Here is a 21,367-nt window from a genome sequence, read left to right on the forward strand (position 1 = left end):
GGCTTTCAAAAGTTTTCTTCCTCGTTAACTTTACTATGAAAATAACATATGCACTGATTTTTAGAGTCTATAGGGACGATTTTTTTAACCTCGGACAAGAAAATATAGTTTCTCCGATCGGGCGAAAATTTTGCATCATGCTTATGGGACCCAAAGGGAACACGAAAAGTTTGGTGGAGCTGAAATCCCACCCTAATGGAGGCACTAGTTATGCAATAGTTGTTTACACTGAAAATCGACTCGAAACATAAGGCGAAGCTCCGTAACAGAATTTGGCTTGATTTTGAATTTCATTGGATTCAAGGTGCTTGCTTAATGAATGTTTGATACTTTTCAATAAAACACGGGTGGTCCAAGGCATACGCCGGCCCAAGACTACCGACTTTCCCCTATGGGAATGTTAGGATACACTTTTTTAAAAGTGGGTTTTTATATAAATTTAAGAGTATTTAGGCTGGAACTACTAACTTTTCTAATAGTGCTAATAGTGATCATACTTTCAAGCTTGATACTTGAAAATGCAGTATTTTTTAATTATTTTGCTCAAAAACTTTCTAGTTTGTGAACGTGAAAATGTGCAACTTTCGACAAAAATTTGTATTTGTAATTTGACATTTGTAAATTTGGGTTTCTACAATAAATAATGCTTCACTTCTCGACTATAATGCACTTGGAAAAGTTTATGTCTTCTGCATGTTTTCTTGTTTTAATATGGTCTACTCTCCTGAAGACACGAACTGTCTATCTAGTAATTTATACATAATATTTTTTTTTCAATTCACAACACACTTCAACTTCTATGTAGATTAATGACAACTTTTATTATATCAAAAGAAGCGGATTGCTCCAAGCAGAAATTCTTCTGTAAGCGTAAAAACCTCTAAAATCAACCTCTGAAGCACAAACAAAAAACCCGTGTTTGGTTACTAGAATTGGGACCACTGTGCACTGATCAAGCATTTCCAGCTACCGAATTGATACAGTCTATAATCAAGTCTTTTTTATGTTTTTCGCTAGAAAAACCACATAACCTTGAAAATTCACACAACTTTGAAAATTCGCATAAAAAGAGACGAGTAAAGTTTTTTTCATTCACCGCACAAAAAAAACATCTAACTTTGAAAATTCGCATGAAAATCCGTATAACTTAATTCACATTAAAAAAAACTGTATAACTTAGAAAAGCCGTTTAAAAAACCGCATAAGACGTGAGTGTACTTTGATTTTCTATAGCGTATTTGATCACACACAAAAACCTTCATTCACATTTGGTTTCATGCATAGTTCACACTGGATATTTGAATTTTATAATGCATAGAATATCGTCTTTTGAATAGAACCAAACTTTCGAACATTCAGTAATCATTTTCACTACCAATGATCTCTCGGAGAGGATAATTTATGAACTATCATTAGCCGACTACAGTACGTTTGGGACCGTTCATAAGCCACGTAGACTAAAATTTGGTCTTTGAAGTCCGGCTCGTTCGAATGTTTCGATAACGAAAACTTTTAACTAATTTCGACGGACGGTGAAGTCCCGTGAACGTTGCCGGTAGGTGATAGATCGTCTGAACTGTTCTTAAAAATATTTGAAGTTAGATATATCGTCATGAAAACAAACAAGTCTTAAAAATTGATCACCTTGCATCTAATTTATGCATAAAACATATACATCTAGAGATCCGACTGTAATAGTATAAAACTAGAGCCCAATGAAGTTGCCTGTGTATTTCACACAACCACAGTAGGTATTGGATAACGTACCTTCATTACTCACTATTGAGACCCTGTGAAAAATCTAGATTTAAAAACTCATTCTCAGCCGGATAAGGAGTGTATCGAAAATAAGCTATCCACAAATTTTTCTTTCAAATTATGATAAATAACGATATTTTATTCAAACTAAAAATTGATCCTTTATTGTACGAGGTTAAACTTGAGCATAATGAAAACCGGATGAAATTTAAGTCATTCCGTCACGAACTTTCGAACTTTTGATCGAACGCTTTTCATCTAGTTCCGGACAAGTGTTGCATCGCATTTTTCGGACGCTTGAGCCCATATTTTTTTGAACTCCTGCATGTTCCCAGCTGCCTTACCAGTCTTCTTGAAGACCCTCTTCACGATTTCTCAGTAACGTTCGAGGGGTCGAAAAGCAATGCCCTGGTATTACATTCCTGTTGTGGAATTTCCTGTAGTTTCAACAGACTTCGCAGCCGATTTAGAGTGTACAGAACCATTGCATGGCTGGTGCTACGAATCTACTGACACTACGAATCCTTCCTGGTCGGAGCTCGAACAACTGGTTAGGTTTCGATGGGTCGAAGCTGAGAGCAATTTGGTGGATTGATATTTTTCTCAACTGAATTTATACCCTTTTCCGCAAGCCAATTGAAAGTGGTTTTGGCATAGTGAGCCGACGCTAAATCCAGCCAAAACAGTGGAGGTGTACTATGCTTCTTATATAAAGGCAGCAATCTCTTCTGGAGACACTCAGATCGATAGATTTATGCATTTATATTTCCGGTAGTGTAAAAAAATGGTTGACTTCAAACCACAGGAACATATTGCTTGCCATACCTTTCGACCGAATTTCTCCGAAAATCCTCCCCAACGACGACAGTAAAGTATTGAGGACCTGGAAGGGTTTTTGAGTCCTCCTTTACATAAGTCTCATCGTCCATCAAAACGCTTGCATCCGGACACTGCAAAAAATGTGAATACTATTTCCGGGCTCTTGTTGCTGCTCGCTTCTTCTGTTCTACACTTTGTTTCGAGAATTTCTGCTTCTTGTAGGTCTTAAGGTGATTTCCTCTATTGATATGCTGGATCTCTTCGACACTCGTTCCTGTTTTTTTGGCCAAATCACGTATTGACATTGATTTGTTCTTCATGATTAGAGATACCACTTTCCAGTTTCGGGTTGGAAGAACCGGATTTTCTGCCTCTTCCTGGTAGCTCATCCCAAGAATAGTGTTCCCTAAACTTATTAATGATGGTTTCAACTCTGGCATCCGCCAAACCGCTTCGCCAATTTTCGCATAGTAATACCCTTCGCACTTAGCCATGTGTCCAGAACCTCAATTTTCACTTCCTTTTCAATACGCGACATTTTGAAAACGCAGAATTTCAACCGCACAAACAAGTAAACAAATGAAAGCTGACAGCCAAACGCACAGCATGCTGTGATCTGAGCATTAAAAACCATCACAAATACATGCGTACAACACAAATGTATGTGGATAGCTTATTTTCGATACATTATTTTCAAGTACAGTCTTCAGTCTTTATGGTTTATCAAAATAACACTTACAAACAACACTGTTGTCAAGGAAACTGAAATTTTGTAACTGCTTCGATGGGATGTCACCTCTGGTATTTACTAGATACATTGTTGCTTTCGAATTACATTCATACCATTTGGGCGAGAAGCGCTTTGAAAAATGCTAAGATTGTTTTAAATAGACAGTCCATCTAGAACCAAAGTATGCTCGAGTTACAACCTGGAAGGATTCTGGTGTCAAAAACTCTAATTGTTTAGGAATCTCTGAAGGATTTCATGAAAGTGTACAATTTATCTGAATTACTATCACACTCAGATTACATTTCACTATATGAGGTATTTTTAAGATAACTCTCTGGATAGTAATGAAACGCCATCAACTGACAATAACAACAATAAGTTTTTTAAAAATGTGTCACTGTCGATATTTTAATTAAATTTCACTGGAAAATGTAAATATCTCGAGACGTGCTAAGAACACTGCATATTGAAATTTTTCCTAGTGCATACAGGAAGATTGAAAGTTTACCATACAGAACACACAGAAGAACTCAACAATAGCCCAATTAAGTATCGCATTAGTGACCTCACCGGGTCGAAGTTAATCATATGAGCTCAATTGCGTTACAAACCTGATACATCAGACATCTATCGGAGTGTCTGAGGTTTCATATTGTCAGTAGTAAGTTATTTAAATTTAATCCATTTGAATGCAATCGACACAACCTTGAACCGATTTAACCCTTAAATATCTACCGTTAACTTTTGGCAGAAGACCATAAACAGTGGAAAAAAGCCTAAACTTGAAACGTGTATCGTATATATAGAAAGAAATTGTATGGTAACCAAAGCATGATGCATGCATTTATGGGTTCAATTCTAGCTTCTCACTCTTTGACAACAACAAAACCTTTATCACGAAAAACTGGTTCGAAAACCGCCTAAATAAATGCTACCAATACGCATGGTGAAAACAGGATTAAGTCTTAACTGATAAGTGAATATCAATTGGGCCCCGTAATCAGTTCATCCGGATCATACATTGGACATTGCTCAATTGAATTAGTTGAGCTCACCACTTTGAATGGCAAGTTTGAGATCAACATCGTTTCAGATTTTTTCTGCTGATTGGCTCAATCGAATCAGACAGGTCAAGTAATGACAGCGTAGCAAACGTAAATAGATAGCGGTTTGCGGCAGCAAACCAATTTCAATTGATGTGGAAGGTTGATCTTCGACATCTAGAAATTTATTGAATAGAGTGATTGGAATCAAAGATCGAACTGTAAATCATCTGTTATTAGGTTATCCTATTTGTTTTATAATTGTTCATGCATACTTTGTTGGTTCACATTGCAAAAGAGGTCTTTGACTAATCACGTGACTAAAACTGTATGAGAATGTATATATTTATGTACCTTGTTGTCGTATTTTATTGTTGTAAATTTTTGTTTCAGAAGTGCTGAGGTTGCTTAGAGTCGATATCAATGTTTTTTTTCGATGTCTTTAAATATAAGTGTTATTTTGTCCGATTCCTCGCAAGTTGAATTGAATTTGAATTCTTTCACTTTCGAATTGCATTGGATTCTTTCGCTTCCGAAGACCAAGTAAGACGAAATATACCTCTCCAAACGCAAACGTAATTCATAAACTTCATTCTGTTAGCTGAAGAACAAGTTCCTACACACTTCTCTGTATATGGGAAGCACCTCGCCGTACTCAATGGTATTGTATTCAACATACACGAGGATGTTATAATTGACATTGTTATATTCAACACAGTAGACTAAATTTTCCCCACGGATTAGGCTACCTTCGCTTTGTGTTTGACAAAACACTATATGTATATTGAATTATTAGATTTGTTCACTTGCAGCTCTTGTACCTTGTTTATGCCGAGACGCATTTTGTCCTTCAGCAGTCAATAACAATAGTGTAATGTAATAGTCAACGTCAGTGCTTTTGTTTTGTTCCATAGAATGGCTCATCTCGTGATCGTCTTATTGTTCACTACGCTGCATTTTACTTCGTGTCTAGTACCAATACTGGAACCGTACGTTTGTTTTGATCGAGACAAACGAACTGATTTTTCGTTGCATTCTAATGTCTTGAAAATGAATGTTTTCTATTATTTATATACTGTATATGGGAAGGGGAGATTTATGTAGACTCGCGTATTTCGAGCATGGCATTGAAAAGTGTTTCCAGATTTAAATGAACTGGATATGGTATTATTCCTAATTTACCTCCGGATTCCGGATTTGATTACCGCCAATATTGTCAGATTTTAAATCATTCTTATAGAAAAATTGGATCAGTTTTGGGAACTGTGTATTTTAAATTATGAGCACTAACTGATAAAACATTTTTGTCGATATAAAAAAGCTTAGGTAGTATACCATTGATGAAAATAAAATCTCTTAAATTTTAGTTGGATCCCAGCAAAATCAGCAAAATGCTGACACGATGTAGACATAATAATGATTAGTTTAACGATAGAAACAAACCGAAGGCAAAATCCTTGCAGTCGTCAATTAAATTTGTACGGTTTCAGATCCATTAATTAATTTCGTTTCAACTACTTGTTCTTCTCACCCCGACAGGCAATTGTCGTTCGCCAGCGGTTTCCAAACAGGACAAGTCGCCGACTGAGACGTGACCGAGTACAGCGGATTGTACCGCCATTCCTTCTCGCGGAAAACGCTCCCACAAAAAGAAAACAAGACGCAACCAAAACACAACAATGCCAGCTCGCTTCGAGGACGTCGCTGCTGACACCCGGCGCGGTGTTCCCAGGGACCTGGGAGAACGCTACAATGGCGGTCAGGTTCGGGATGACATCTGCATCACAGGCTTCTCGGGTCGCCTCCCGGAAAGCTCCAACATCGAAGAGTTCAAACAGAACCTGATGGAGGGCATCGACATGGTGAATGATGACGACCGGCGATGGCCGAAAGGTTTGTACGAACTGCCCACCAGGATCGGCAAAATCAAGAGTGAAGATCTGCAAAACCTGGATGCGGAATTCTTCAAGATTCACCAGAAACAGGCAGAGTGCATGGACCCACAGATGCGAATGTTGCTCGAGTGCACCTACGAGGCTATCATTGATGCGGGTGAGTTTGATTAGTGAACTGAGCAATCAACGGGATGGGTTCTTTTGCATTCCTCTAACAACTATGCGAATTATCAACTTCATAGAAAATCCAAAGTTTCAAAAGCTGTTTGTGTAAAGAAAATTGCACTACTATCAATCTTTTTTTTTTATTTCCAAATTCAGAAAATAAATCAAAGTTTGGAAAAAAGTTTTTTAAATATCATATCAAATTACTGAATTTCATCCGGATCCGACTTCAGGTGAAGTGTGCTAAAAATTGGATACCGTCACTTGAAGCGGCGAAATAAAACGCGTAAAAAAATTTCTTAACTTACCTCAAACTATTTCAATCGGTAGCCATTGTCAACAGACAACCAATCAACCCGATTCCGGCTATGCTGATTCTCGGTTTCTGATTCCGGAAGCACCGGAAATAAAAAGTAAAATAATTTCTAAACTTGCCTCAAAACTATTCCAAACGGTAGTCATTGTTAGTAGACAGCCATACATTAATTTAGCTTTCTTGTTTGTTCTTGGGTTTTTGATGAATGACCGAAGATTGTAGCCATAGACTCAAAAATGTATCCCAGTCACTTTTCTCGAACCAGCTTCGATTATACCGGTTCCCAGATTCCGGTTTCGAAAGTACCTCTTTTCGTTCCTCAGAGATGACCTAACCGATCTGAGTACTGTTTCACTCTGTAGGTTATAGTAGTTTATGGACAAACCTTTTTGTTTTTTAGAATCAAAGAAAATTATTTTAAAGAATACCACACATTTATATATGGGAATATGAGATATGAGAAAGGTATCATTATACCACTAGGTGGATTGAAACAGGTTTTTACCACATCATTATGACGTGAAGTCATCAATAACTTAGATTAATTAAATCAATTTCCACCGTGCGATATATTGGAAATGAAAATGATAGAATCGAACTTGCTAACTTTCTCCAACCACTGTAACTGTTCTACTAATTTAACTATCCTAGAATTTAATTAAAAACTTGACAGAAGACAACCCGTATCCTCAATGTCGATGTAGCTATATTTTTATTCTATTCGGCAAGGTCAATGTAGTTATATTTTTAATCTTATTCGCAACAAGATAAAGTAGATACTTTTTCAAGCTTGTATGTGACGAACCTTCTCGGACAAGGTTTAATGAATTCAGCATAATTTAGTTTACGGTAACCCTCATTTGAAACTGTTCTTCAAGCTATTGCGATATTGGGAATAGATTAAATTACGATACGGCTCTCAATCAATGTGATCTTGAATCTATGATAAAAACGGATGTATTAAAGTCCGATTCGACTAACGATTTTAACATTACATTGATAGTGATTTACGCAAAACAATACTTCAAGTTAAGTATTGCATTCCAGTTATATTTCGGAAAAATAAAATACTTCCTGGATAAATGCACACGGTTATTTCGTCTATCTTCCTACCCTTGAATCTAGTAGCACCGTAAATTTGTCGTAGGTTTTATGTCATGTCATCAGTACACTGAAGTCTTTTTTATACGGAGGATATGTATTGCATACAAAAAAAAGAAATAGCTTCAAAAATTTGAATAAAAACGGCAGAGCTTCAGAAATTTAGAAAAATGCATAGTTTAGAAAATTTGCATAGAAACTTCAGACTATTTTTTTTTTCAAAAAAAAATTATGGAATTGTTGGTATTCGTATGAAAAACGGAGTTTAAACCACCGATCAAAGAGGGGATACCTTCTTTTATCATTTCATTGAATATTCTTGCATCAATGTTAACTTAACGCATGAGGAAATATTTTCGCTTCTATAAAATTATTGTTAAATCGATGTGTTTTTTTTTACTAAATGTTAAAAAAAAACTTATTTCCAAGGCGACAAATGTGTTTCTGAGCGAATAAAAAAAAAGAACTGTCAATCTTTATTGCACTAAAAAAGTTTGTGCAAAACGACGTATAGAAAATAGAACACATAATAAATGTATTATATGCAACGTCCTCTAAACGTGTGCTAAACAAGTAAACGAAATCGTTTTGTAGAATACCATAACTATTTATTTTTCTATTGTGATAATTAAAGCAAATAAAGAAATACATTAATTTACTATATAATAAACCCAACTCTTCGTTTCCCCTTTCGGAAAAAACTTGTTGTGAAAACTAGCCTACAGAAATGATCCTGTGAAGCACAGTCTTTAACTCTTCGTTTATCTATTTCTGAGAATCATAGGGAAAAATATTTCCCATGAAATTATAAGAAACTTATGTACCCTGCTATGTTTTTCTGGTGATGTTCTTTTACTTTACACCCATAATAGCTAAAATATTGTGTTGTATTGACATATTTCGTCCTGGACATCTTATGGTCGTGAAAGGGTTAAATAGTGTCGATCGTTTTCAGTTTTATTTTGATTTTAGAAGTTTTTTCGTCTCTTGGGACCAGACAAACTTTTTGACTCTATGGGCGAGGTTGGGAATCAAAACAGGATGGCATAGGAAAATACAACAAAAAATAAGAAATAAAAAAATAATGCTGGAAAATAAATTATTTTCTTCAATTTTGTAGACAATAAACTTCAAAAATACACTTTCTGCATATAAAATACCCACTCACAACGTTTTCCTTTTCGTTTTTTTGTTACTGTGGGGAAGTTTTACAGCTACAAAATTGCGGATTTTTTCGGTTGATCCACGGCAGCGGGATTCCAATTCCAGCAATATCTGAAACACACGGTTTAATAACGATATCGTTTTGAGATTGGCATAATGAAACAAAGATTTTATGGAGAAATCGGTCCATGCCCTTAGAAAAATTTAAAAGACTCTCTACGACTTTCGAAAATACGTTAATTTAGAAAAATTGCGACATTTATGAAGACATAAATTTGCATGATTAGTTCGTTCTATGTATAAGATACATTTTGATTAATTCTCCCTTCTCAAACAGAGTCTCCACTAACTAGAATATTATAAACGGATGAAATATAATTGTAGAGTCGAACCACTCAAAACAATTCGAATCCTTAATCTCCCAGTAAGTTAAATGCACATCAAAGTACAAACAATATATGGTGCCAGGTGTTGGAATTAATTCGTAGCGTTTCACGGCAGATGGCGTTCTCGAACTATTCATAGTCGCACATATGAACGGCTGAGAGCAAAAGTCGGATAAGTGCCACTTTGTTTGTAAAAATCGGATATAAACACTGAGCGCAAAAGCCGGACACAGACTTTGCCATGCAAAAATCGTAAATACAAAAACATTTGTATTGCAAGAACCGGACAAAACTACTTTGCAATGCAAAAACCGGACAATAAGTTAACCGGTTCTTCCAAAAAATATGTTTTCATCCGTTTTTTTCATTCAATGTGATTTTCGGCTAACTGTCTCTGTATAGAAAAGAATTTTCGTTTTAAGTATTTCCGCTTTTTCACATCATGGACTATGAACTTATAGCCCAGGTTGTGTTCGCATTTCATTTCAAATTTAAAATAAATTCGAAATACATGTGTTCTAACAAAGAAAATATTCCAATTGATCCTTCCGATTTTTATTCCATTCTCTGAGGTAATGCTTAAACAAAGCATTGCTGAAATGGGAAGTTCTACCCCACTTCCCAGATTCACCGGACATTGCTCTTTTTAATTACCATTTGTTCCGACGCTTGGCTTCTTAGAGCAACATTTCGAAAACTATGAAATAATAAAAAAAAAGATTATTTCATCTTTCATTGAATTTGAATAAAAAACTAAACGCGGTATCCAAGTTTTTCCAGGAATATGGCAAAAAGAGAATTTTGTCATCATAGTTTGATTTAACATTAGACATTGTTTTAGTAGCAGCCAAAACCAGAGAAGAAATACATGTAACAGAAATTGATCCTTTGACCTACCATGAAGTAACCAATCCAAGCGAGTAATGAACAGTAAAAAACCTTGATACCCCGAAAAGTTTTTTTTACCTGGTGACTAAACTTTTTTTATAGTCATTTGGATCACCGATGAGTGTTTATCGATAGGTTCCAAAATTATTAACCAATCTTCACGTCTTAGAAAACCAACGATTTAAATCTACATTGGGAAGCACTTTTACACATACCACCCTCATATATAGGATTTGAACTAATATACAATCCTTCATAACAAAGCCACTCACGACGGTATCCTACCTCTGTGACAGATCCCGTATTGTACTTCGTTCGTGTCTCGGTTGCAATGACGCAAGTACGAATCGATCGATTGTTTACCTTCTGTATTAGGTACATCTTTACACACGTAAATGCTTCCATCAATTTTACTTCCCTATGTACCAATCTACCAACCTTACACAGTCGAAACAACTAATCCACTTGTCATGCTACTTGTTAGAGGATGCCCCCGTACGCGCAGCGCAACTTAACGGTTGCAAATTGCGCTTTTTGTTATACATTTTCGCACCTTGTTTCATCGGATTCCCGAGATAATGGTTGAATGATTTTTTTATTTCATTGTTGTTCGTTCGCAGGCATCAACCCTCAGGAAATACGGGGAAGCCGTACCGGAGTGTACATCGGTTGTTCGAACTCGGAAACCGAACAGCACTGGTGCGCCGATCCCGATCTGGTCAATGGGTATGGTCTGATCGGTTGCGCCCGAGCGATGTTCGCCAATCGACTATCGTACACGTTTGACTTCAAGGGACCCAGCTACGCGGTTGACACGGCGTGTTCGAGTTCCCTGATTGCTATGTCAACAGCGTTTGCCGATATGAAGGCCGGACACTGTGACGCTGCCATCGTGGCTGGCTGTGGATTGATTCTGAAACCGACGATGTCTTTGCAGTTCAAGAGACTGAATATGTTGGGTAAAGATGGCACTTGCAAAGTCTTTGATGAATCGGGCAACGGATACGTACGGTCGGATGGGTGTGTTGTAACTTTCTTGCAGCGAGCTTCTGATTCGCGACGTATTTACGCTAGTGTTCTTAACGTTCGAATTAACACCGACGGTTACAAGGAGCAAGGCATTACGTTCCCCAACGGTCAAATGCAGAAACAACTGATCAAAGACACCTACGAGGAAATTAACTTGAACCCAGCGGATGTGGTGTACGTGGAAGCTCACGGAACTGGAACAAAAGTCGGCGACCCACAGGAAGTGAACGCCATTACTGATTTCTTCTGCAAAGATCGCAAGGCTCCTCTGCTGATCGGTTCGGTCAAGTCTAACATGGGTCATTCGGAGCCAGCTTCCGGTGTGTGCTCAATCGCAAAAATGTTGATTGCTATGGAAGCCGGAATCATCCCTGGTAATTTGCACTACAAGAACACCAATCCAGATTTGTACGGTCTCGTGGATGGACGAGTGAAAGTGGTAGACCGCAATATGCCATGGAATGGCGGCATCGTCGGTCTAAACTCGTTTGGTTTTGGTGGTGCCAATGCGCACGTAATTTTGAAATCTCATCCTAAACCAAAGCCAATCAGCCCGAAGGATGGCTTTCCAAAGCTGGTTCTCGCCTCCGGTCGTACCGAAGAAGCCGTTGAAGCGTTCTTGGACTCAGCTGAAAAAAATAAAGACGACGAAGAGCTGGTTGGCGTCGTCAACGAAATTCACAGTAAAAACATCCCGTTGCATTTTCATCGAGGCTACACAGTGGTTGGAGGTGGCCAAACTGTCCGGGAGGTGCAAGAACTTAACGATGACAAGCGTCCGATTTGGTTCATCTACTCCGGTATGGGTTCCCAGTGGGCCAGCATGGCGCAACAAATGATGCAAGTGGAAGTCTTCAGTAACAGCATCCATCGTTGTGCGGAAGCTCTTCGCCCGGAAGGTGTCGATTTAATCGATGTTTTGACAAAGAGTGATGAGGCTAGGTTCGAAAATATCCTTAATTCGTTTATCTCGATCGCTGCCGTTCAGGTTGCACTGACCGATGTCTTGAACCATGTTGGTATCACTCCGGACGGCATGGTAGGACACTCTGTGGGTGAGTTAGGTTGTGCCTATGCCGATGGATGCTTTACACCCGAGCAAACAGTTTTGGCCGCATACTGGAGAGGTCGTAGTATTTTGGACACCCAATTGATCAAGGGTCAGATGGCCGCCGTTGGTCTGTCGTGGGAACAATGCAAAGAGCGTCTGCCAAAGGACATCATTGCCGCTTGTCACAATAGCAGCGATAGCGTTACGGTACGTTTTAGGTTATTATGATGCTGGTCGGAAAGCTAATGTTTTTCTTTCTGGATTTTAGATCTCAGGCCCGGTAGATTCGGTCACCAAATTTGTTGCCGAACTGAATGCCGAAGGAATCTTCGCTAAAGGTGTGAAATCGTCCAACATTGCTTTCCACAGTCGCTATATTGCCGATGCTGCTCCTAAACTACGCAAATCATTGGACAAAATTATCCCCAATCCGAAGAACCGTTCACAGCGCTGGATCAGTACCAGTATTCCGGAGGAAGCCTGGAATACTCCGTTGGCGCAGCAATCATCCGCTTCCTACCATGTGAACAACTTGCTGTCGTCGGTATTGTTCGCGGAAGGTATCCGACACGTTCCAGCCAATGCAATTTGCATCGAAGTTGCACCCCATGGTCTACTACAGGCAATCTTGAAACGTGCGCTCGGCAAAGACGCTACTAATTTGAGCCTAATGAAACGCGGACACGATAAAAATGTAGTCTTTATGCTGAGCAATCTTGGAAAGTGAGTATCGAATTTCAATTTTTTCCGTTTTCTCACCTAGACTAAAGTAACATATAACCAATTACCTTTAATATTGACTGCATTAAAAACTTTGCCCTTTCTAATATGTTCTCCATCGTCCTAGGTTGTACGCTGCCGGTGCTCAACCACAGGTCCAGAAGTTGTATCGTCCCATCTCGTACCCGGTTGGCCGTGGAACACCCATGCTTAACTCCCTCGTCAAGTGGGATCACTCGACCAAATGGTTCCTGGCTAAATTCGGAGTAGAAAGTAAGTTATGGATATGGCTAACAGTTAAAACTAATTTTTACAAACAATTTCACTTCCCAACATAGATCGATCCGGTGAAACCGTTATCGATATCAACTTGGACAAACCTGACGACGCATACCTGGCTGGTCATACCATCGATGGTCGTGTGTTGTTCCCTGCTACCGGTTACCTTACCTTGGCATGGCGTACATTCGCAAAAATGCGAGGAGCTGATATGGATAAAACTCCAGTGGTCATTGAAAATGCGGTATTCCATCGGGCTACCATCCTGCCGAAGGAGGGTTCCGTAAAGTTCGGAATTAACTTCTTCGACGGTACCGGAACATTCGAAATTTGCGAAGGTGGTTCATTGGCGGTGTCGGGAAAAATTTCAATCCCAGAAAAAGTTGAGAATGAAGAGTTGGACCTGTACAAGCTGGACGATGACAAATCGGGTATCCCGATGGGTCCTAGCGATGTTTACAAGGAGCTACGTTTGAGAGGATACGACTACGGTGGACTGTTCAGAGGTGTTACGAAGGCTGATGCCAAAGCAGTCAATGGAGAGTTGCAATGGCAGGATAACTGGGTGAGCTTCATGGACACAATGTTGCAGTTCAGCATTTTGGGTAAAACCATGAGAGAACTTTATCTGCCGACGAGAATCGAAAAGATCGTGATTAACCCAGCCCGTCACATGGATTTGATGAACAGTTTCAAATCTAAAAATCAGGATGTACCAGTAAGCGTTTACAGGAACATTGATGTTATCAAGAGCGGTGGTGTCGAAATGCGCGGTCTGAAAGCAACCTTGGCTCCGAAACGTTCCGGAACTCAGGCTCCCCCAACCATAGAAAAATATGTTTTCGTTCCGAACTACAATGAAAAAGAACTTGCAGAAAACGTCGAAAAGGCCAGACTCAGATCAATTTCGACTGCTGTTCACATTGCCATTGAAAATAGTGCCGGTGCACTGAAAGTCAAGGTAGCCGAAGCCTGCTTCCAGCGGGCTCCTGAAAACACCTTGGCTGGAACCGTACAAGCAATCATCGAAGGTGAACCTACTCTGGTCAGCGATGTGGCTGTGGTGACCAACTATCAACCGGATAGCCTGACCCAGCACTATGGAGAAAGTGGTGTTCGTGTGGTAGCAAAAGATGCTGCAGCGGGAGCAATTGAACAGGGTTGTCACCTTGTTATCTCCTACGACGTGTTAGGTCGTCCCGATGGTCAAACGGTTCTCGGTAACCTTCGTGAATCCATCCGCGAAGATGGATTCATCTTTTTGGAAGAATCTCGTACCAATTTCGATGCTGGCAAGAAAGGAAAAGTCTTGTTTGACGCTCTCAAATTGACCACTGTATCCTACCAATTCTGTGACAAAAAGGTTTACATCCTCCTCCGTCCAACTAACGCTTACGAACAGCGTAAGAGCACCGTCATCCAAGTTACGGAGAAGAACTTTGCCTGGTTGGAACCGCTTAAGGCAGCTCTGGCAAAGGCAGAGGAAACCAATACCTTCGTGTACTTGGTTTGTCAGGGTGAAGAATTGTTCGGTGGACAGGGTTTCATCAATTGTATCAAGAATGAAGCTGGTGGAAAGTTCGCTCGTTTAGTGTTCATCCAGGATAAGCGTGCAGAAAAGTTTTCGCTCACCGGAAAGCTCTATGCGGAACAACTCCAGAAGGATCTGATTTGCAACGTGCTGAACGGCAATGGCGTATGGGGAACATTCAGACATCTTCGTCTGGATAATCAAACTAACAGCACAACGCTACAAGTGGAACATGCCTACGTGAATGCACTGACCAAGGGCGACCTGGCTAGTTTGAAATGGATCGAAGGTACACTTTCTCGTGATAGACCCGATCCAAAAGATAAACGCGTAGAACTGTGTACTGTATACTATGCACCAATCAATTTCCGTGACGTAATGCTCAGTTCGGGAAAACTCGGAGTAGATGCTTTACCCGGTGACTTGCCCACACAAGATTGTATTCTGGGATTGGAGGTAAATTCATTGTTATATTTCACCGGTTGCGGGATAAAATAACGGGTGTACGTTATTTGGTCGAATTTTGTTTGGCATAAATTTGTTTGGCATAAATTTGACTGGCATAACTTTTGATTGGCATAAATTTGTTTGGCATAATGTCTCTTGGCATAAAATAAAAAGACATACTGTTTCATTTGGCATAAATGTTGTTTGGCATAATTTTCATTTGACATAATTTCAATTGTGCATATTTTCTTTAGATATTCTATTTATTCTGGGAGTATTTCGATTAGTGCTCGATTCTTACTCTCGATTTTGAAGTGAATCTCTTTGTTATGTGTCTATCAATGATAATCATAAACGAAGCCAAGGAGGCTCGGTGGCACTAAGCCACCGAGGCGACGCCGGCTGAGTCGGCCGCCGACCCGCCGTCGGAAGCGGCGGCCCCCGCACACAAACCTGTAATCCATTCGTTTGCCCGGTCTATTTAAAGCTAGGAGCTATCCCTTGGCCTCGCATTAAAAAACCAAAAGGCGGCGAAGCCGCCTTTAGAATTTATTTTCTAGTTTTAGACCACAACGAGGACAAGGCAACCTCGGCGGCGCCAAGCCGCCGAGGTAACGCAGTCCGAGTCGTCCAATCACTAATCGGAAAACCTATAATCCAAGTGTTATCAAGCCGTTATGCATTTCAACCTTTTAAATTACTTCCAGAATAAAACGAATCAAAAGAAAATATGCACAATTGAAATTCTGCCAAATGAAAATTATGCCAAACAACAATTATGCCAAATGAAACAGTACATCTTTTTTATTTTATGTCAAACGACATTATGCCAAACAGATTTATGCCAAACAAAAGTTATGCCAAACAAATTTATGCCAAACAAAGTTATGCCAAACAAAATTCGGCCAAATAACGTACACCCTAAAATAACATTTTCTTTATATTTTTTTTCAACAGTTTGCCGGTCGTGATTCATCCGGTCGACGTGTTATGGCGATGGTACCTGCCAAATCGCTGGCTACGACATGTATTGCTCATCGTAATATGATGTGGGAAATTCCGGATAACTGGACCATGGAGCAAGCTTCCACGGTTCCGTGCGTATATTCTACCGTCTACTATGCTCTGGTGGTGCGTGGTCGTATGAAGAAGGGCGAGTCTATTCTGATTCACGCTGGTTCCGGAGGTGTCGGTCAAGCTGCCATCTCGGTCGCTCTGGCCGGAGGACTGACCGTGTTCACTACGGTGGGTAGCAGAGAAAAGCGTGACTTCCTGAAGCGTACCTTCCCGCAGCTGCAGGACAAACATATTGGCAACTCGCGCGACTGTTCGTTCGAGCAGATGATCATGCGTGAGACACAGGGCCGCGGTGTGGATTTGGTACTGAACTCACTGGCAGATGAGAAATTGCAGGCGTCAGTGCGTTGCCTAGGGTTGAACGGAAGGTTTTTGGAAATTGGAAAGTTCGATTTGAGCAACAACAGTCCACTGGGAATGTCGGTGTTCTTGAAAAATACCTCTTTCCATGGTATTTTAGTGGACAGCATCATGGATGGCGATGAGGAAACGCTCAGTCAAGTTGTGAAGCTGGTTTCCGAAGGTATCAAGACTGGTGCTGTGCGACCTCTGCCGACCAGTGTTTTCGGTGATCAACAAGTAGAACAGGCCTTCCGATTCATGGCATCGGGTAAACACATTGGCAAAGTTGTCCTGAAGATTCGAGACGAGGAAAAAACGAAGACAGTGGTCCCAGCACCAAAATTGGTAAATGCCATTCCACGAACATATATGCACAAGGAAAAGAGTTACATCCTGATTGGTGGTTTGGGAGGATTCGGTCTTGAACTCGCCAATTGGTTGGTAGCTCGAGGTGCTACCAAAATCGTGCTGACCTCGCGTAGCGGTGTCCGCACCGGCTATCAATCATTGATGGTTCGCCGTTGGAGTGAGCGAGGAGTAACGGTTTCAGTTGACACCAATGATGTGACTACATTGGCGGGAGCTAAGAAATTACTGCAAGCAGCAAATAAAATCGGACCGGTTGGAGGTGTTTTCAATTTGGCAGCTGTCCTTCGGGACGGATTACTGGAAAATTCGACTGAAGCTGAATTCAAAACGGTTTGCGTGCCGAAAGTTGATGGAACTAAGAATCTCGATCAGGCAACCCGCGAGTTATGTCCAGACCTAGATTATTTCGTATGTTTCTCCAGCGTATCTTGCGGTAGAGGAAACATTGGACAAGTCAATTATGGTTTGGCCAATTCAGCAATGGAACGGATCTGCGAAGCCCGGCAGGCAGTTGGTCTACCCGGAACTGCTATCCAGTGGGGAGCCATCGGTGATACCGGATTGGTACTGGAAAATCTAGGTGACAATGAAACCGTCATTGGTGGAACTTTACCCCAACGAATGCCTTCATGCTTGCAGACGATTGACTTCTTCCTACAGCAACCATGTTCGGTATTGGCTTCGATGGTTGTCGCCGAAAAACGAAAGGCCGAAACGGGTGGCGTTGGGTTGGTCAGCTGCATCGCCAACATTCTCGGACTTAAAGATACCAAGAATGTTTCAGATTCGTCTAGTTTGGCTGACTTGGGTATGGATTCACTGATGGGGGCAGAAATTAAGCAAACACTTGAGCGTAACTTCGACACGGTGATGAGTGCGGCTGATATTCGCATGTTGACGTTCGGAAAACTCAAAGCACTGGAAAGCGGCGGAGAGGTAGCTGGTGGAGCTACCACTGCAGCTGCAGCATCACCAGAACCTAAACATCAACAGCAAAATGGCATCGGGGATGGAACCCAGGTCAAATTCAGTTCCGAACTCATGCCGTCCAAATGTTTGGTCCAGCTTCAGTCCAAAGCTTCACCAAACAGTAAAGATAATCCAATCTTCATGGTCCATGCTATTGAAGGGGTGATTACTTCGCTAATACCGCTCGCAGAAACGCTGCCGGTTCCTGTATATGGCTTGCAGTGTGTAGCTGAAGCTCCACTAGACTCGCTTGATGTCCTGGCAAGATACTACGTCAAGCAGATTCGAACGGTACAACCGAAGGGACCGTATACGATCGTCGGCTATTCATTTGGTGCTTCGATTGCGTACGAAATGGTTGCCCAACTGGAGGCTGTCAAGGAGAAGTGCTCTTTGCTACTGTTGGATGGATCTCCACGCTATGTAAGCTGGTATACTGAAGCCCAGAAGCAACGCAATGCAAATGGAGAGGTTGTGCAGGCCGAGGATGAAGCTTATGCATTGGCCTACTTTGGTATGGTCTGCGGCAACCTGGACTATGGAAAAACTGCTCATGAACTGATGAGTCCTAAGACATGGGAACTGCGATTGCAGAAATGTGCCGAAATGGTTCGGGCAAAAATGCCACAACATTCACAAGAATTGGTGAGTCGGTTATTATTTGATACAGCCGAATTAGGTAACGAACAAAGCTCTTTTCACAGGTGGAAACTACAGCGAAGTCGTTCGTACAAAAAATCGTTGCCAGTCATATGTACAAGCCTTCCTCAAAAATCAGTGCTTCAGTGAAGCTGGTCAAACCAACGGAGAACTACGCCAAGCTCCAAGGAGATTATGGCCTGTCTGAGGTAATTATTTCCTAATCGTTATAGACCTCTGGTCAAAATTGAAACGATTTTTTTCTCGTTTGACAGCTCTGCAACAAAGAGGTGAACGTCATGACTGTAAAGGGTGATCATCGTTCAATGTTGACTGGTGACTCCATGCTGCAGATTTCTAAATTGCTTTCGGAACTGATATAGGTATACACATTGAATAAGGCATATATACATTCATACACGACACATACGAACATGTCATCACACCGCTATACTAGCGAAACCCAGTGAATAATCGTAACTTATTTTCGTTAATTTCTGTATAGTCTAAACCTTCTTTCGATTTTTACATTATAAATGTACAAAAATGTTTGTTTAAAACAAACACGAAAAAATGAGCTAAGTAACATGAGATAGGATCTTATTCTATAACAAAAACATATTAGGAAGGGAACTGACACTAGTGCTGCTTTTTATGCAATTATAAAGTAAGGGTTAGTGTCACTTATCTTTATCTTTATAATATGTCTGATTTCTTTATAGTTTTTGTAAAGAAAGATTAAACCTATGACAAACTTGATTTTTGATTACTGATCCCTTCGATAAATGGAACCGAAAACCTTTTTCGAAAAAAAAGTACATTCCACTCTATAAAGAAACTCTTACCTATGGTTAAGTAGATATTAGTTTTCGAATGGGGATTAGATCCTATCAAATTCAGATACTGAATTTTGCACTACTTGAAGTTTAGAAAACTATAAATTAAATCATTGTTACAAAAAAAATAAAAATTCATGCTGTAAAATATTTGATCTTAGAACTTTACACAAAGTGTATCAAAATAATTCTAACTTCTGAATTTTCATATACCCAACGACGTTAGTAGAGAATACAAAGAAAACAATTTAATAGAGGATTTTACAAACAAGGGGCATCCAGGTTTAGCTAAGTAAGAAACTATAAATATATCTGCTGAATACAGCACTTTCATCTCAAAAACAAAGGAGCAGAATCCTGAACTATTGGCAAACGATACTCAAAGTAACATAAATATGTATATTAAAAAAAACTGTATCTGTCTGCACAGCCTCATTCTCACCTGCAGCCGGGGAACGTATGGACACTTCAAAATGAACAAAGCACCAAAACCTTGCATTAAAGAACAAAACATGTTATAAAATAATGTAAATGTTCATGTGAGAAATGCACTAAAACTGTAGTAGTGATCGAGCGTAAATAAAAATTTTTAAACGTGAATCTAACAAAGTTATGAAATGGAAAGAAAACACCATATCAAGTCAATGAATTATTCTTATTTTTTACAATGTACCTTCTATGTGATATTTTGTAACAGTTCGTGTTCTTTTCCACAACACTTCGCATTGTTCAGAAAGTTAGCTTGCGTGTCTCGTTCGATACAGTGATGAGCTGAGTACGGTCGGGGTGACAGAAATAATAAAAAATATACTGTTCTGGCGGCGCTGAATACACTCTCAACATTGTATTGTACGCACCATTAGGAAAAAACGTTGTCAGATATATCAATTTCTCGGTATTTTTGACCTCTATTCCGCAATACAGATATTTTCTCCTAAAATACCGATAATTCACCGTGCATATTGATAAATACCGATTTTCGGTTTTTGCTTGGATTTTGCATTTTCGGTTCTTTTTTTAGCTCGCTTAAATGAGCCCCGATGACATAGTCCTAGTATATATGGTAGTTTAGATTCTAGTAACTTGTCGGTTTACAGCAGACAGTGTTTTGGGACATTAAGTGGAGGCCCTGGCCCCTCCCGAAATCAAAAACAGAAATATAATTATTTAGAAGATCTCAGACATAAGTGACAGAAATAACAAGACAGTAAACGTAAAGAAATGTAATACAATAACAGTTCCAATGGAAAAGTCCAAAATGTCATTTAAAAACACCCGTAAAAGGCACACCGAGTATTAGGTACGTAAGCAATCGTCAATGACATTATTTTTTTATATTTGGGCCCCTCCCGAAACGAAATCCTGGGTACGGGCCTGCTGCCTAACGTTTTCTCTTTGTTCTGAAAAGATAACTATTAATAGTAATTGATAGAGTTAGAAATGAAGTTTTTTTTAAATGTGGTGTATAACTAAAGAATACCTAACGTATTTAGTCGTATCAATGAACATGCAAAGAATTAATAGCCATTTGTAGAAATATTTGTTATCATTGGATGATCTTCTAACGACTCGGATAAAGATAAGGGAGCTATAGATTTAATCTTGGTTTGCAAATTAGTAGTATTGTTCTTCAAGATTCAGTAGAATAAATTACCTCACGTTCATTGTTCATTGAAATGTGATGAACTACTTTTAAACTTTCTATTGATGAAAAGAGAAAAATTATACTTATACTAAACCATAGGTACTTATCATCATAATTATTTAATTAATGTCAAAAAATGCTAGCAAATTTTATGTTACTTTTTTAAAT

The 21,367-nt window shown here is 39.6% G+C and overlaps 1 protein-coding gene and 1 non-coding gene across 2 annotated transcripts in view; one reads left to right on the plus strand and one right to left on the minus strand.

Moving 5' to 3' along the window:
• LOC131429824 (fatty acid synthase) overlaps positions 1-20,154 on the plus strand; it is a 37,692-nt gene extending 17,538 nt beyond the window's left edge. Inside the window, exons 3-10 of the mRNA XM_058594215.1 lie at positions 5,890-6,402; positions 10,886-12,552; positions 12,614-13,068; positions 13,193-13,338; positions 13,404-15,331; positions 16,280-18,724; positions 18,784-18,927; positions 18,994-20,154. Coding sequence (XP_058450198.1) covers positions 6,030-6,402; positions 10,886-12,552; positions 12,614-13,068; positions 13,193-13,338; positions 13,404-15,331; positions 16,280-18,724; positions 18,784-18,927; positions 18,994-19,101 — 7,266 coding nt within the window. The 5' untranslated portion in view covers positions 5,890-6,029 and the 3' untranslated portion in view covers positions 19,102-20,154. The remainder of the gene's footprint in view (positions 1-5,889; positions 6,403-10,885; positions 12,553-12,613; positions 13,069-13,192; positions 13,339-13,403; positions 15,332-16,279; positions 18,725-18,783; positions 18,928-18,993) is intronic.
• On the minus strand, positions 8,502-8,577 carry LOC131433363 (small nucleolar RNA U3). The gene has a single exon (XR_009230174.1). It is a non-coding gene; the product is annotated as a small nucleolar RNA U3 (small nucleolar RNA).
• Positions 20,155-21,367: the final 1,213 nt, after the last annotated feature.

This window comes from Malaya genurostris, chromosome 2 (genome assembly GCF_030247185.1).
Source record: "Malaya genurostris strain Urasoe2022 chromosome 2, Malgen_1.1, whole genome shotgun sequence".
Lineage (NCBI taxonomy): Eukaryota > Metazoa > Arthropoda > Insecta > Diptera > Culicidae > Malaya > Malaya genurostris.